Source organism: Trachypithecus francoisi, unplaced genomic scaffold (assembly GCF_009764315.1).
Source record: "Trachypithecus francoisi isolate TF-2019V2 unplaced genomic scaffold, Tfra_2.0 Lachesis_group10, whole genome shotgun sequence".
Classification (NCBI taxonomy): domain Eukaryota; kingdom Metazoa; phylum Chordata; class Mammalia; order Primates; family Cercopithecidae; genus Trachypithecus; species Trachypithecus francoisi.
In genome coordinates this window covers 61966258-61979617 of record NW_022681455.1, presented here as the reverse complement: position 1 = coordinate 61979617, position 13360 = coordinate 61966258, and the positions used below count along the sequence as shown (strand labels likewise).

Below are 13360 nucleotides of genomic sequence, written 5' to 3'. Positions count from 1 at the left end.
AAGGCAACTGAATTTTGTAAATTGGGTGAAGCCACCCAGATTTAAAACAACACGTAGTGGTGGGGTCCTAGCAAACTGAAATATCTATATAGATATTAATATCTTGTTAATTGTCTAACATTGTGCCAGCTAAGCAAAACAGTTCTGTGGACTATATGCCATCTTTTTGCTGCTCTTGATATAAATCACCAAGCTATTATTTTTGTTTCAGACTTTGGCACTTCAAAGATTGTATTTTAAAATTTCTGAAATTCTCAAATTACCTTGAAATAAGTCAGTATTGTATCATTTCTGAGCTCAAACCCACAGGTATCTGCTGAGGAATGATACTTAAAAAAGATTCATGTCTTTTTAACTATTGCATGGCTGAGAGAGAAGTTAGAGGTTTTTTGTTTTTGAAGTACGTAGGCAGCCCTACTATAATGACTACATATAGGCAATTTAAATTTAAATTGTTCACATTGATTAACAATGTATTATATTTGACTTTTAGAAGTTCTTTGTAAATATTTTAATGTATACTTTTTCCAAGTTAAGAAAATGTAGTTTATAATATGTTACTTATAATGCAATGCTGCCTATTAAAATGTTTGATACCACAATACATTATGGGAAATGTAAAATTTGAATACCTAACATATTAATGTATTTCATCATACAATCATTCATAATATATTTTGGGCCCCATCTAAGGATATTTAGGTACCAGGGAACCAAAATATTTATTAAAATTTATATCACATATGTAGAATGTTATCAGAATGAAACCAAGACACTAGATTCTTCATACTTTCTCTAAAATAAAATAGTGTGGGAAGCTAAACTTTCTGAATTCTAGTTAATAGTGATACAGACAGGAGACAGGGAAATACTAGTTAGAAGAAGGTAGTTCCCTGGCAAAGGTCGCATCCTCAAGCCTGGATAACCATGGCCATACATGAGAACAGGCATTCCTGTTTTTCCACCCAAAAAGTTGCCTTTTGCCTGCCATGCTCCCTATCCTGTACCCATATAAATGCTGAACCCCAGACGCCAGAGTGAACCGGAAGATGAGGGGATAAGACAAGCAGACACACAGATTATGCAGCAGAGAAAGAGAGAAGAGGAGGAACATCTGAATACAAAGAGGAGTTCAGGAGTGGTCAGAGAGGAGTTTGGCCACTGTACGGCCCAACTCCAGGGAAAAATTATCTTCCCACTCCATTCCCCACTTGCACTTCCCCATCCATCCTGCTGAGAGCCACCTCCACCACTCAAGACCTCTCATTCATCCTTCACGCCCATATGTGACCCGAATCTTCCTGGATGCTGGGCAAGAGCTCGGGATACAGAAAGCTGTCACACTGACCCTCTGCCCTTGTGAAAAGACAGAGGGTCCATTGAGCTGGTTAACCCTTAAAGCCATCTGCAGACAGCAAGGCTAAGAGAACACTGTAACACTGGGGTTTCAGGTACCCATCCCTAGACACTACCACAGGTCCAGAGCCCAAAGCGCTCACCCTGGACTCTACACCTGCCTGTCTGCGTGGTCTCCCTCCCCCAAGGGGTTTTAGCAGCTGTGCAACTGAACAGGCCAGTCACACCCCTGTTGCATGTCCTGCAAGAGGGATCAGGGAGCTCTACCATGTCAACAGTACTTATTACAGGACTATATATGAGAAAACACATGTATATATGTGTGTTTGTGTGTGTGTGAGTCTGTAAATCTCGAACACCATTATACGGTTGTTCACCATTTTGTTGCTACAGGGTGTTTTGTTTTGTTTTGTTTTGTTTTGTTTTTTGAGATGGAGTCTCACTCTGTCTCCCAGACTGGAGTGCAGTGGCATGAACTAGACTCACTGTAACCTCTGTCTCCCATGTTCAAGCAATTCTCCTGCCTCAGCCTCCTGAGTAGCTGGGACTACAGGCATGTGCCACAAGCCCAGCTAATTTTTTTATTTTTAGTAGAGATGGGGTTTCACTGTGTTGGTCAGGCTGGTCTTGAACTCCTGACCTCAAATGATCCTCCCACCTCGACCTCCCGAAGTGTTGGGATTACAGGTGTGAGCCAGCATGCCCAGCCTGCTGTTACAGTTTTAAAATACCTCTGTATATTCCACCAAAAAGTTTTATCACATTTCAAACTTTCGTTCAGTACAACCAGTATATATGATGTCTGGTACATAGTTAAGTATAAAATGAATAATACATCCAGACTCATAGAAGGCCTATTTTAAGAAAATTTGGCCTCAAAATAGTAGCATGAAATATTTACAAACACAGACTAATACCAATGCCGTTGAAATAGGAAATGTTCCTTTGTCCCCCTTGCAGGGTGTGTGACAGGAGGAGTGGCTTGCTTCCTCAGTGCCCCATTCCTCTAGGAGAGTATATAGATGGGCAGGATGTGGGGCTCTGACTCTACATCCTAAGGATGTGAGGTGGATATGTAGGGGTGGATGTGTAGGGGTGAATGTTTACAGCTCCTGAAGCCCCAGTGGACGTGTGTTAAAGGGTGCTCATTTAGTTTTGCTCTTTTAGTTTTGCCATCTATAGGCGGCTTGTGTTAACCAGCTCAATTAGACCCTCTACCTTGTCACAAGGACAGAGGGCTCTCTGTATACTAGGTTCTTGCCTTGGTGTACCAGAAGAATCAGATCACATCTGGGCTTGTAGAATGAGTGCAAGGTTTTATTGAGTGGAAGTAAATCTCAGACAATGGGAGCTAGAAGGGAGATAGTTTTCCAAGGGAAAACCTCAGACTGCTCGGCGGCCTGGGCTCTCCTCTGACTGCCCTGACAAAACTCCATGTCCTTCTGGGACTCGGTGGCCTGCCAGCATGCCGGTGCTTGTTGGGGCATTCCTCTTGATGTCCAGCCACCTATGTGTTCCTCCGCTGATGGTACACCTCTTAATGTCCAGGTACACTGTGTCTTCTTCCCCTGATGTGTTCCTCACTACATCCAGACACGTGTCTCTGCCTGCTAGGGTCTCCGGGGTTTTTATAGGCACAGGATGGGGATAGGGTGGGCCAGGGTGGTCTTGGGAAATGAAACATTCTGGCATGAAGGCAGGAGTACCAATCCTCACCTAGGTCAATGGGGATGGAGCCCTAGCCAGGGACCATGCCCTCCTCTACCCAGCACTTCCCTTCCCCCTTCTGTATCATTTAAAAAGATCACACTCCTCCCATCCCAGCACTTCCATATCACAGTGACTAGATTCTCTGTTAAAAACAACAACAACAATCGAGAGCAAGACTATGTGTGTAACCTGTCTTTCCTATGAAATGGTTATTGGCTATCACATAGCCCCATAGTTAACAAATTACATGTGAGAAAAACCCTCTACTTTTTTGTTACTTTGTTTTAAATATTTAAATTGTTTCTATCTTCTTTGCAGTATCCAATTTCCCTTTGGTATCCAATTTAGTTCTCTAGGTTCTCTTCTGGCACTTAGTCCATTTAGTGATTTTTATTCCAGAATAAAGTATTAGAAACACGTTCCTTGTCTGTATTAATCTATGTTAGAAACACATTTATTGACAGTAAAAGCATGCTTTATTTTTTTTAACAGTCTGTTTCCAGATACTTTGTTTGTTCAAAGTTACCTTTTGTTGTCCTTCACCTTTAATGTAATTTATAATTTGTCTTCATAGAACATGTAACATCAATGCTGAAAGTTAATTTGACTCCAGTTGTTTGTTACTTGTCAGAGTGCATCATTATCCAAACTTAAATAATAACCATAAGTGTAATTTTAAATATTGTTGTGATTGATGACACTCCACAATGTCTTAATTATATATTGTATAATATGTGGTTTTGATCTGTTAAAATACAAAATACTGTGTGTAACACAGAAAAAAGCACAGATTGACATCATTTTATCACATTAATTCATTTACAAATATATCTGTTTATTAATAATTCGTAGTCAATGATAGGTTAAAAACTAGGTGCTAGATAAAAAAAAAGAAAGTACAACAGAAGTAAAATCCTGTCCAAGGAGCTGCCTATTCTTCTGTATTTCACTAGTCTCTTATGGATGTCTATGACTACCCTGTTCCCCTTAGAGGCCCTAGTTACATATGTTGTACAAAACATGGCTGCAGAAATCTAGAAGCTAGATGAATTTCTTACAGTGCATTAAAAATGTTTTTGCCACTGAAGACCTAAGCATTTAATGAGAGTAATAGCAAGTACATTCACAGAGGCGTAATGGCAGTATAGAGTTCATGGTAAATCTCAGGGATAATGAAGAACTCAGGGACGGACTGTAAGTAGTTATAAATTGGTGCCTGCTCCAACTGCAATTCATACTGTCACTACTTCCTTGAGAGGCTTCAGACACCATTCTTTTTCATCATTAATGGTAAAATGAAGAACAAATTTTGATCATTATTTTAAAAAGATTTTGATGAAATGTGAAAGCTCTTTTTAACTAAGACTTAAGTCACTCATTATCAACTTCGAGATCACAATGCACTTTAATATATTCTGTCATACATAGAACTTTAACAACTGAACAGTTAAGGTCTTGTTTATTAAACCTAAAACAACTTGGGAAGATTAAATGATACTAGAGTAACCTATTTATCATATATATTGTGTACTGCCAAAAACAAGAGAGAGCAAATAAAATTGCATATTTTCATTGTTGCTTTGAAAACTGTTACCAAATGTCCATTGTAATTGTTCTTATTTCAACTAATTGAAGTTTTTATTATTATTATTATTATTATTATTATTATTAAGTTAAATAGAACTGGCCAGGCGAGGTGGCTCAAGCCTGTAATCCCAGCACTTTGGGAGGCCGAGATGGGTGGATCACGAGGTCAGGAGATCGAGACCATCCTGGCTAACACGGTGAAACCCCGTCTCTACTAAAAATACAAAAAACTAGCCGGGCGAGGTGATGGGCGCCTGTAGTCCGAGCTAGTAGGGAGGCTGAGGCAGGAGAATAGCATGAACCCGGGAGGCGGAGCTTGCAGTGAGCTGAGATCCGGCCACTGCACTCCAGACTGGGCGACAGAGCGAGACTCTGTCTCAAAAAAAAAAAAAAAAAAAAAAAAAAAAAATTAAATAGACCTGAGTAAGATGGTTATTTAGAAAATATCATAGAGGACTATGTAATAGATTAAATATGATAATTCACACTTTATTTGGTTAAAAGCAAAATGTATAAATGATTATAGAATTTTAGACTAATTATCTTTACCTGTACTAAGGTTAAAGGAATGTTAAGAGTTTTCTCTTTTCTATTGTTTCTAGCGGTTGATGGCTTTTCCTGCTTATGCAATCCAGGCTATGTTGGAATAAGATGTGAACAGGACATTGATGACTGCATCCTGAATGCCTTTGAGCACAATTCTACCTACAAAGATCTACATCTCGTTAGTATCCACTGGTCTTTTATATACCTAAATGTGGACTAATATAATTTAACCCCTACCTACAAATAGAGTGAGCTTTTGCCTGTGTGTTAGGTTAGTGTATATATATTACATATGCTTACTTCTCAAGATTAGAAAACAGAAACTCAGGCAACATTTTTTTTTTTTTTATGTAGTAAAACATGTTGTATTCTCCACTCTATACAGGTTGGCTTAAATATTATATAACAAATGGTTCACTTATTATATTCACAACTTGTGGCAATTTTGAATTTGTATAAAATTTCAGAAATTATTCTGAAAGGCATTGTGTGAGTCTTACAGCCACCTATTTTTATCTAACTCATGGTATTACATTCACACATATATTTCATTATCATTATCTTAAATTTCACTCTGGCCTCCATCTCATATTACATATTTCTAGTTTCCTTCACTCATCGGTTGGTGTTGTCCCTTCAGTACATATTCATTTGTCACTGCCTTTGTCACAAGCATGTTCCATTCTGCCTTAAACGATCTGTGACACGGTTGGCAATTGATTTGGGATCCCCTCTGGCTCCTCATTTCTCAGAAAGCCTGACATAAAAAATATCTACTCAAGGTGGACTCACTCACTGACTGGCTTCAGAAAATAAACAGCATACAACACAAGTCAATGCTACAATACTAATCCAGGCTTATAGTTTATTACTTAACAACAGAACTGATATTTGCAAGAGGACTATACTTGTTGAAGTTAGAAAGCAAAGCTTTGAAAGCAAACTTTTGAAAAGTCAAAATATGGTTTCAGTCAACACATATTTTGACTATCAGTGCACTGACATCATTTTTTTTTTACAATAAAAGGAACATTTGTGGTAAACTGACTTTTCCCACAAGGACTGCAGATACCTAAAGGAATAACTGTAACTCACATTTAGGTATCCATGACCAGAAACAGAGTTGCTCCCGAGGTTGTCTAGCCACTTTTCAGGTATTTGTGGCTGTCTGGATGCTTGGTCTTGGTCCATGTCACATGCTTTATCTAAGGCAGTCATGTTAATCACATCCCATCCTTGTGGATTCCTTTAGAAATGGACATGCGACACTATGCTGGTCTCTGAGGTCTAAGGCAGTCATGTTAATCACATCCCACTCTTGGGGATTCCTTTAGAAATGGACATGTGACACTATGCTGGTCTCTGAGGCAAGGGAGGCACTCTTTCTGAGGAAAGATTTCCTCACCTGCTCTTAGAATGTGAGTAAGAAGTATGCCTGACCTCTTCCATACCTTCTAACATCTAGATTTATGTAGTTACTGTTACCATTTTGAGGTCCTAAAGCAAGATGGAGGGTGTAGTAGATTAGACTATCACTATTAACCATTTAAATAATAATATAATAAACTATTAGTCTATTATTAGTGAGTACCCTGAAAACAGCAGATCCTAGAGATAGAAGAAATCTGGTCTGTGACCAACTGTTGAACTCTTGACTGAACTTCTCAGGTTGCCTGCCCAACCTCTGGACCTAATATATTTGATCCTTATGGCCTCTTGTTTAATATTGCTTAAGTCAGAGTTCCTTTTACTTGTAGGTAAATCGTCTAATGTAAACATCCATAATGTAATTAAGCTCTTTTTTAGGCTGTGATTTTGGCAGTGACTTCAGCAATAATACGAGTTTATTACACAAGAAAGAACCCCATACCTGTAATCATAAGAGTCCACTTATAGACCTGACACTGCCACAAATATTCTGTGGGACACTAAGCCAGTCATTTCACAAGTCAAGGAGTACCACTTTAGATGCTGCCCTATACCAAATAACAGAACTTCCAAGTATATTATTGTCTCATTTATCTATTTTATGAATTGCCACTAAAAAGCTATTCCAACTAACTTTAGTATCAGTTTAAAATCTTGACTCCTATTTCCAGAAATTATGATAATAAGAATATGGGGTGCGGAGGGGAAGCAGAAAGAAACAGGTTGAAGAAGAGATAAAGTTCTCATCTTATTAACTGGTTTAAATATATTTTAACCTAAGGAGACTATTGAAATTATCTAACTCCTAACTGTAAGTCATATATCAACTTCAAGAACAGAAATGTCATCGTACTGGTGATATCCTTCCAAGAAAAGGTGTTATGGAGACCACAGATTGCTTAAAATATTAAAGTTCAAAGCATTTCATAACTTTCAGATATTGTGTCTGGGGCCTAAAGACTACCCTCAGGTTTGCTAATGTACGAGAAGAACTGAGAAAAACTGCTTTACTTCTTGCTAGGGTTTATTACAATAAAAGTTACAGATTAAAATTAGCGAAGGGAAAGACACATAAGATAAAGTCTAAGAGAAAGCAGGTACAATCTTCCAGGTGTTATTCTCCCATTGGAGTTGCATGAAAGTACTTGGAATATTTTCACAGAAACAATGTAGGGCAACATACATAAAGTGTAACCAACCAAGGAAGCTCCCAAAAGCCTTGTTGTCTATGGTTTTCCTTGTAGGTCAGTCATGATGACATGAAGCACCTGCGTAACTGACCTTAGCTAATCAGTCTCCAGCTCCTGCGGCCGCCGAGCTGATGCAGCATGGCCCATAGCCCCAGGCATATAAAAAAAAGGGCTGCCAGCATAAATCACATCTAATTAGCATAAACTATTTGGCACAGCTCGAGGTCTCAGGTATCAAAGACATTATTATCCGTCAGGATATTCCAAATTCAGAGGTTATCTCCCAGGAGCCAGTAAAGGGCCGGTCCTTTCAATGGAATATATATAGGCTTGAGTCCTCAATTTTGACTTAACATTTTCTTGCACAAATTTCTTGTTAAATATTACCTTTTTGTATATGAATAAATAGTATAATATCGGAAAACAATGCATGCTATAATAATAAAACAAAAATAGTACAAAGATACTAAGTCATATAAAAAAAGCCAAAACTCATATATTTAAGACAAAGCCTGGAATGGACATCATACATAATTTTTTGAGTTTCATATTTACTTGCTTTTAGTAACTCATTGGTAAAAGAAACACCATAAAATGCTGAAGCATTTGAATTGGAAGATAAAATTAGAAGGGCACAGAGTTGGATTTTTCTGCAGAATATTTAATACTCTTAAAAAACAGGAAGATGATTTATTTAATCTATAAAACATTCGCATTTGCCTAAAGAGTCACTGACCTGATTGTTGTATGAGCCAGACCGTCCAGATCAACCTAGGCAATCCCACTGACATGTGGCTTGCATCTTCTTTGAACCTGGCGTGTGTATAGCTTCAAATTAACATTTTTATATTTACAGCATTTTTTTTTGATTACATTGCAGCATCATGATGTTGAATTTAGATGAAAAGCAGAAAAGAAGACTTAAAATTCTTTTCCTTTCTTTATGGTTCAGTAAATCTAAGAAAATAATAGGAGGAAAAAAATAATCTTTTGAATGTCTAGCATATAATATAATACAAATGTTAAGAATGTATATAGTAAGACCTATTCCCTAGTGCAACTTTGTTAGGTACATTTGAGAATAACTATTTCTTTGTGATTAAATATGTATGATCAAATTAATCTAGTATTTACCCCTCTCATTTTAGTTTTGTTTTCCTCTGTATCTTACATGAATAATGAATGCTTAATTTTGATAACAGCAGAGGAAGCAAAAATAGTGCAGTAGAACTAATGTGGAAAGAACAACTCTGCAAGATATAAATATACATACATATACGTAACTATCACACACACACACACATACATGTATACTATAGGTTTAACTTTTCCCCCAAACATTCAGATGCAAAGATAAACTGAATTTATATGTGTTCTAAAAAAAAATAAAACTACCTTTACCTTCATCCACTATATGGTTGAAAATCCATGTCAGTTATTTGAGAGTTGCTCATTTCCTTCCCTTAGGATTCGAGTAAACCCTGGGGGTAGATCAATACAGAATTAATGGGGAACAGCCGTTGCTATACAGTTCATCTTGGCTCCTACTAAAATGCCTATGTGGTATCTCCATTCTCCTTTCAAAAATATATTAATCTGTGAAATGGTTTCAATCCTTGCCTATCAAATGTGGCTCCCAGGACCTTCTCTGTACCCTTGCCTTCAAGGGCATGATGCTTAGCTAATCGGTGGTCAGGTTCCAGTTGACCAAGTTGGAGCCACAAAAACCTCTAGGTTCTGTTCTCTCTCCAGAAATACAAACTCCCCACCAGTGCGGAATCAATCCAACTGCACTCTGTCCAAATACTAAAGCCTTCATTTCTTTCATACCCTCCTTCTCCATAAAGATTTGCTTAATCACATTTGTTGGAAATTAACACAGAGAATCTGACTCATATCAGAGCTTCAGAGTTCCAGAATTCTCAAAACACAAAGAGCCATCTAAATATGCCTAGAGAGAGGAAAAATTCAATTTTTGTAGAAAAAAAAAAAAAAAGAGAGAGAGACAAAAGCACATTTAGTTCTAATTAATTTATTAGATTAGACATTTTAATTTGTTTATCAGTTTCTTCCATAAAATGTAGGAGCTGGACTCAGTTGTTCTAAAACAGGGAGTTGCTTTTGAAAAGACACATGCTTAAAATTCTGATTCAGACAGTGGGTCCAGGCATCTAGATAATTTATAATGCCTTGTGATTCTGATATGTACTTCTATTTGAAAATCTTTGAACTAGTTATGTAGATAGCACTTTCTAGCTCTAAATTTCTGTGATATTCTGAGCAAAGCACAAAGATTTCTATTTCATGTATACTGATAATTCACAATTTATTTAGCTCCTTAAAAAAGAAATAATGGATGATCTGAAAAATCTGGAAAATGGTAAAACTGATTTATCCTCTCTGTTTTTAGCAGCATATTTCATGGCATCTTTCTTTCATAAGTACTATTTTCTTGTGGATTCCTCCATCTGTTTTAATGTTCTCATCTTCAATACAAAAGGAATGAAATCTACTTTTTCTATTCCAATCCTTTTGTAAGGGAGATAATAATATATGGTTTTCTCCTCGCTATTGTAATAACTTAGTGAAGTGTTAGTCTCCCTATGTATTGGCATGTACTAATCAGAAAATCCATACATGAAATTATAGCTTCTCTTAGAGGCTGGATATAATGTTTCAAATCATTATGAGAGTATTAAAAATAAGCAATGACTGATTAATTATAATGATATCTAAAAGGTTTGCTTAAGTCTGTTGATTAAATCTCTTGTTGCAGCATCATCAGTAATTATTATGCAGCCAAAACTTGAACTAAACCTTGATGTATTAGCTAACTTCCAAACCTATTGTTAAAAGAGGCACTGCAGTGACTAGGTAACAGAAAATAAAGCTTTTTGGTCATGCCCATTTTAAATAGCCTGCTATGTTTATATAGAATAAAACCTGCCTACAATTTATTACTCAGATCTCTACTTTTTATTATACTGATCTTCCCTTTAAGAATTTATTGAGCATAATTTAATGTTACATTTATAACTATAGTTAACTATGATAGGGGTCAGCTTTCTATCATTTCTACAATAAACTAGGTTATGGAATTCTTTTCTCTGTATGCTCTAAGACTAAAATAGAACTTAAGTTCACTCATCTGATGACCTGTATAATTATCTTAATATGTTCTCCCTCAATTGTCAGTTTTAGTCATAGTTACTATGCCTATCTGAAGCAACCTCATTTCTTCCCTTTTAAACTACTGTTTTGAACCTATGATGGCTCTGAAACTGATGATTAAATTTACTAAGATTACATGCAAAATAAAAGCAAACAGAACCTGAGAAAAAGACTTGTTGATTCACCTGAGTAAACAAGTATGTGAGCTTCAATGCTTTGGACTTCAGAAATCTCCTCTGGAAGCTGAAACATATTTTCCCTTCTTTCTTATTCCAAGATTCATTACAGAGAAGAGAGGGTTACAGATGGCTGAATTTTGAGGTTTAAGAAATCCATGAAGCAGTATTGAATTTCATAAATAATATGTGAGGACATAACAGATCACTGAGAGGAATTTTCCATTTTCAGATTTTCTAACAAAAGTCAGCACTTTCCAGAAATTATCTAGCTTAAAAATGATTTAGAACTGATTGAATACTATTTCCATTTCCAATATTAGCCAAAGTGCATAAAGAAATGAATTTATTTTGAAAGAATTATGAGACAAATTAAGCTTATTTCAAAACAAATACTGCACTGTACCATTATTATTTGTGATATTTGCATAACTATAAATGGGACTCATCTCTGAACTTCAAAATTTATTTCTGAGAAATCAATCAATAGTTACATTCTACAGTAATTCCACTTTTTTTCGTAGAAAACCTTTTATATGCCATTAATATAGATACCATTTTTAATTAGTTGACCATATAAAAATTGGTTCTAAAAACTGCTACGTTGTGTACACTGTGTTCATATCATGCATTTAAGGGGATCATAGAGCAATAAAATCACACTTTCTTTCAGAACATATTGATTTTAGCAATTTATTAACTTAATAGCCTTTAAAAAGTAGTAGATCCTTTATTTCCATCAGTAAATAACTCCATTGTGTTCTAAGTCTCTGTTTATTTCTAACCACCTCATTTGTCTGCAGGAATTTTATTAAAAGTAAAAAATAAATAGGACATTTAGGATTTGGCAGTTGATAGATAAATGTGTAAACAAGCATATGTGCAAGTATGCATGTACATTTGTGTGTACCTACACAAAAAAGAGAATATGTGTATCTCTCTTCTTTAGTTTTCTGCCAACTGTCCTATGATAAATAGAGTATTACACTTTTCTAAAATCAAGTTCTTGAACTGAAACCAGTTATTTCCTACAATAAACCTGCCTTGGTTATAGTGTGTGTGTGTATGAAATATATATTCTATATTATATTTTTATATTTATAATAATTATATAATACATAAATTATAATATATTATAATTTATATATAAGAAATATGTAATTTATAAAATGTCATGTATAAAAATATAATTTTTATACATTGCATACTTCTTAAGTATAAACTATGTATGATATAGTATAACATAATATAAAATTTTATATTACATGTTTCTCATATATATTATAATATGTATTATATATAGTATATATATTACAGCAAGCCAGTAAATAGTCTCTTTCTGTAAATTGATGAAGAACATTGATTTGAACTGATAGAGAATTATCTATGGCATCATCTTGTCTACAGTAGGGTTAAATTTTGTAGTGTGCTCTTTAATACCAAAAGTCTGCTTATAGAAGTGAAGAGGGCCTTAGATAACTTTGGCCTCACTAGCTGTGTTACCTTGAACAAGTCATTTAACCTTTCTAAGCCTCAGTCAGTTTTAATAATGAACATATTAAGAGCAGGTACTCTGTGGAATTGTTACACAAATTAAATGTAAAATACTTCATGTATTTTACTTTATGTTAAATCTATAACCTAATGTCTGTCCCATTCAAGGCATTAATAGATACATACCATGTTTTATGATGATTATAATGATTTAACCATAGTACAGATAGTGTTTGTCTGAGTTGAGCTAAAGCTCTTACATTGATTTGCCAAGCCAGGGTATTTTACTCAAGGGTATGGAAGTGAGCTGTAATTCAGTCACTTCTGTGTTAAAAATAATTTCTTTACTGATCATGGGTTTTGATGTTAATATATTTTCATATCAAATAATAGTATATAAGCTTATATTTTTACATAAAAACTTTGAAGAAAGTACAAAATAAAATACCTATTATGAAGACTGCTTACTCTTAATATTTTGCCAGGGTTTAATTATTTATTTTAACCACTAATGTCAATTCTCTGAGGATGAGGTTATGCTTTATAATATTTAAAAAAATTATATCCTTAAGGCTGAGTTATGACAATGTCTGAAACATTGCAGATTGCTGAGAGAGAGAGAGAGAGAGAGAGAGAGAGAGAGAGAGATGACAGAGAGAGAGAAAGGAAAGAAGGAGAGAAGGAGGGAAGGAGGAAGGGAAA

The 13360-nt window shown here is 35.5% G+C and overlaps 1 protein-coding gene across 2 annotated transcripts in view; it reads left to right on the top strand.

The window, feature by feature from the left end:
• Positions 1–13360, top strand: part of EYS (eyes shut homolog) — a 2089174-nt gene that overhangs the window by 747804 nt on the left and 1328010 nt on the right. For both annotated transcript variants that reach the window (XM_033217548.1, XM_033217547.1), the window contains one exon: positions 5256–5377. In XM_033217548.1, coding sequence (XP_033073439.1) covers positions 5256–5377 — 122 coding nt within the window. The remainder of the gene's footprint in view (positions 1–5255; positions 5378–13360) is intronic.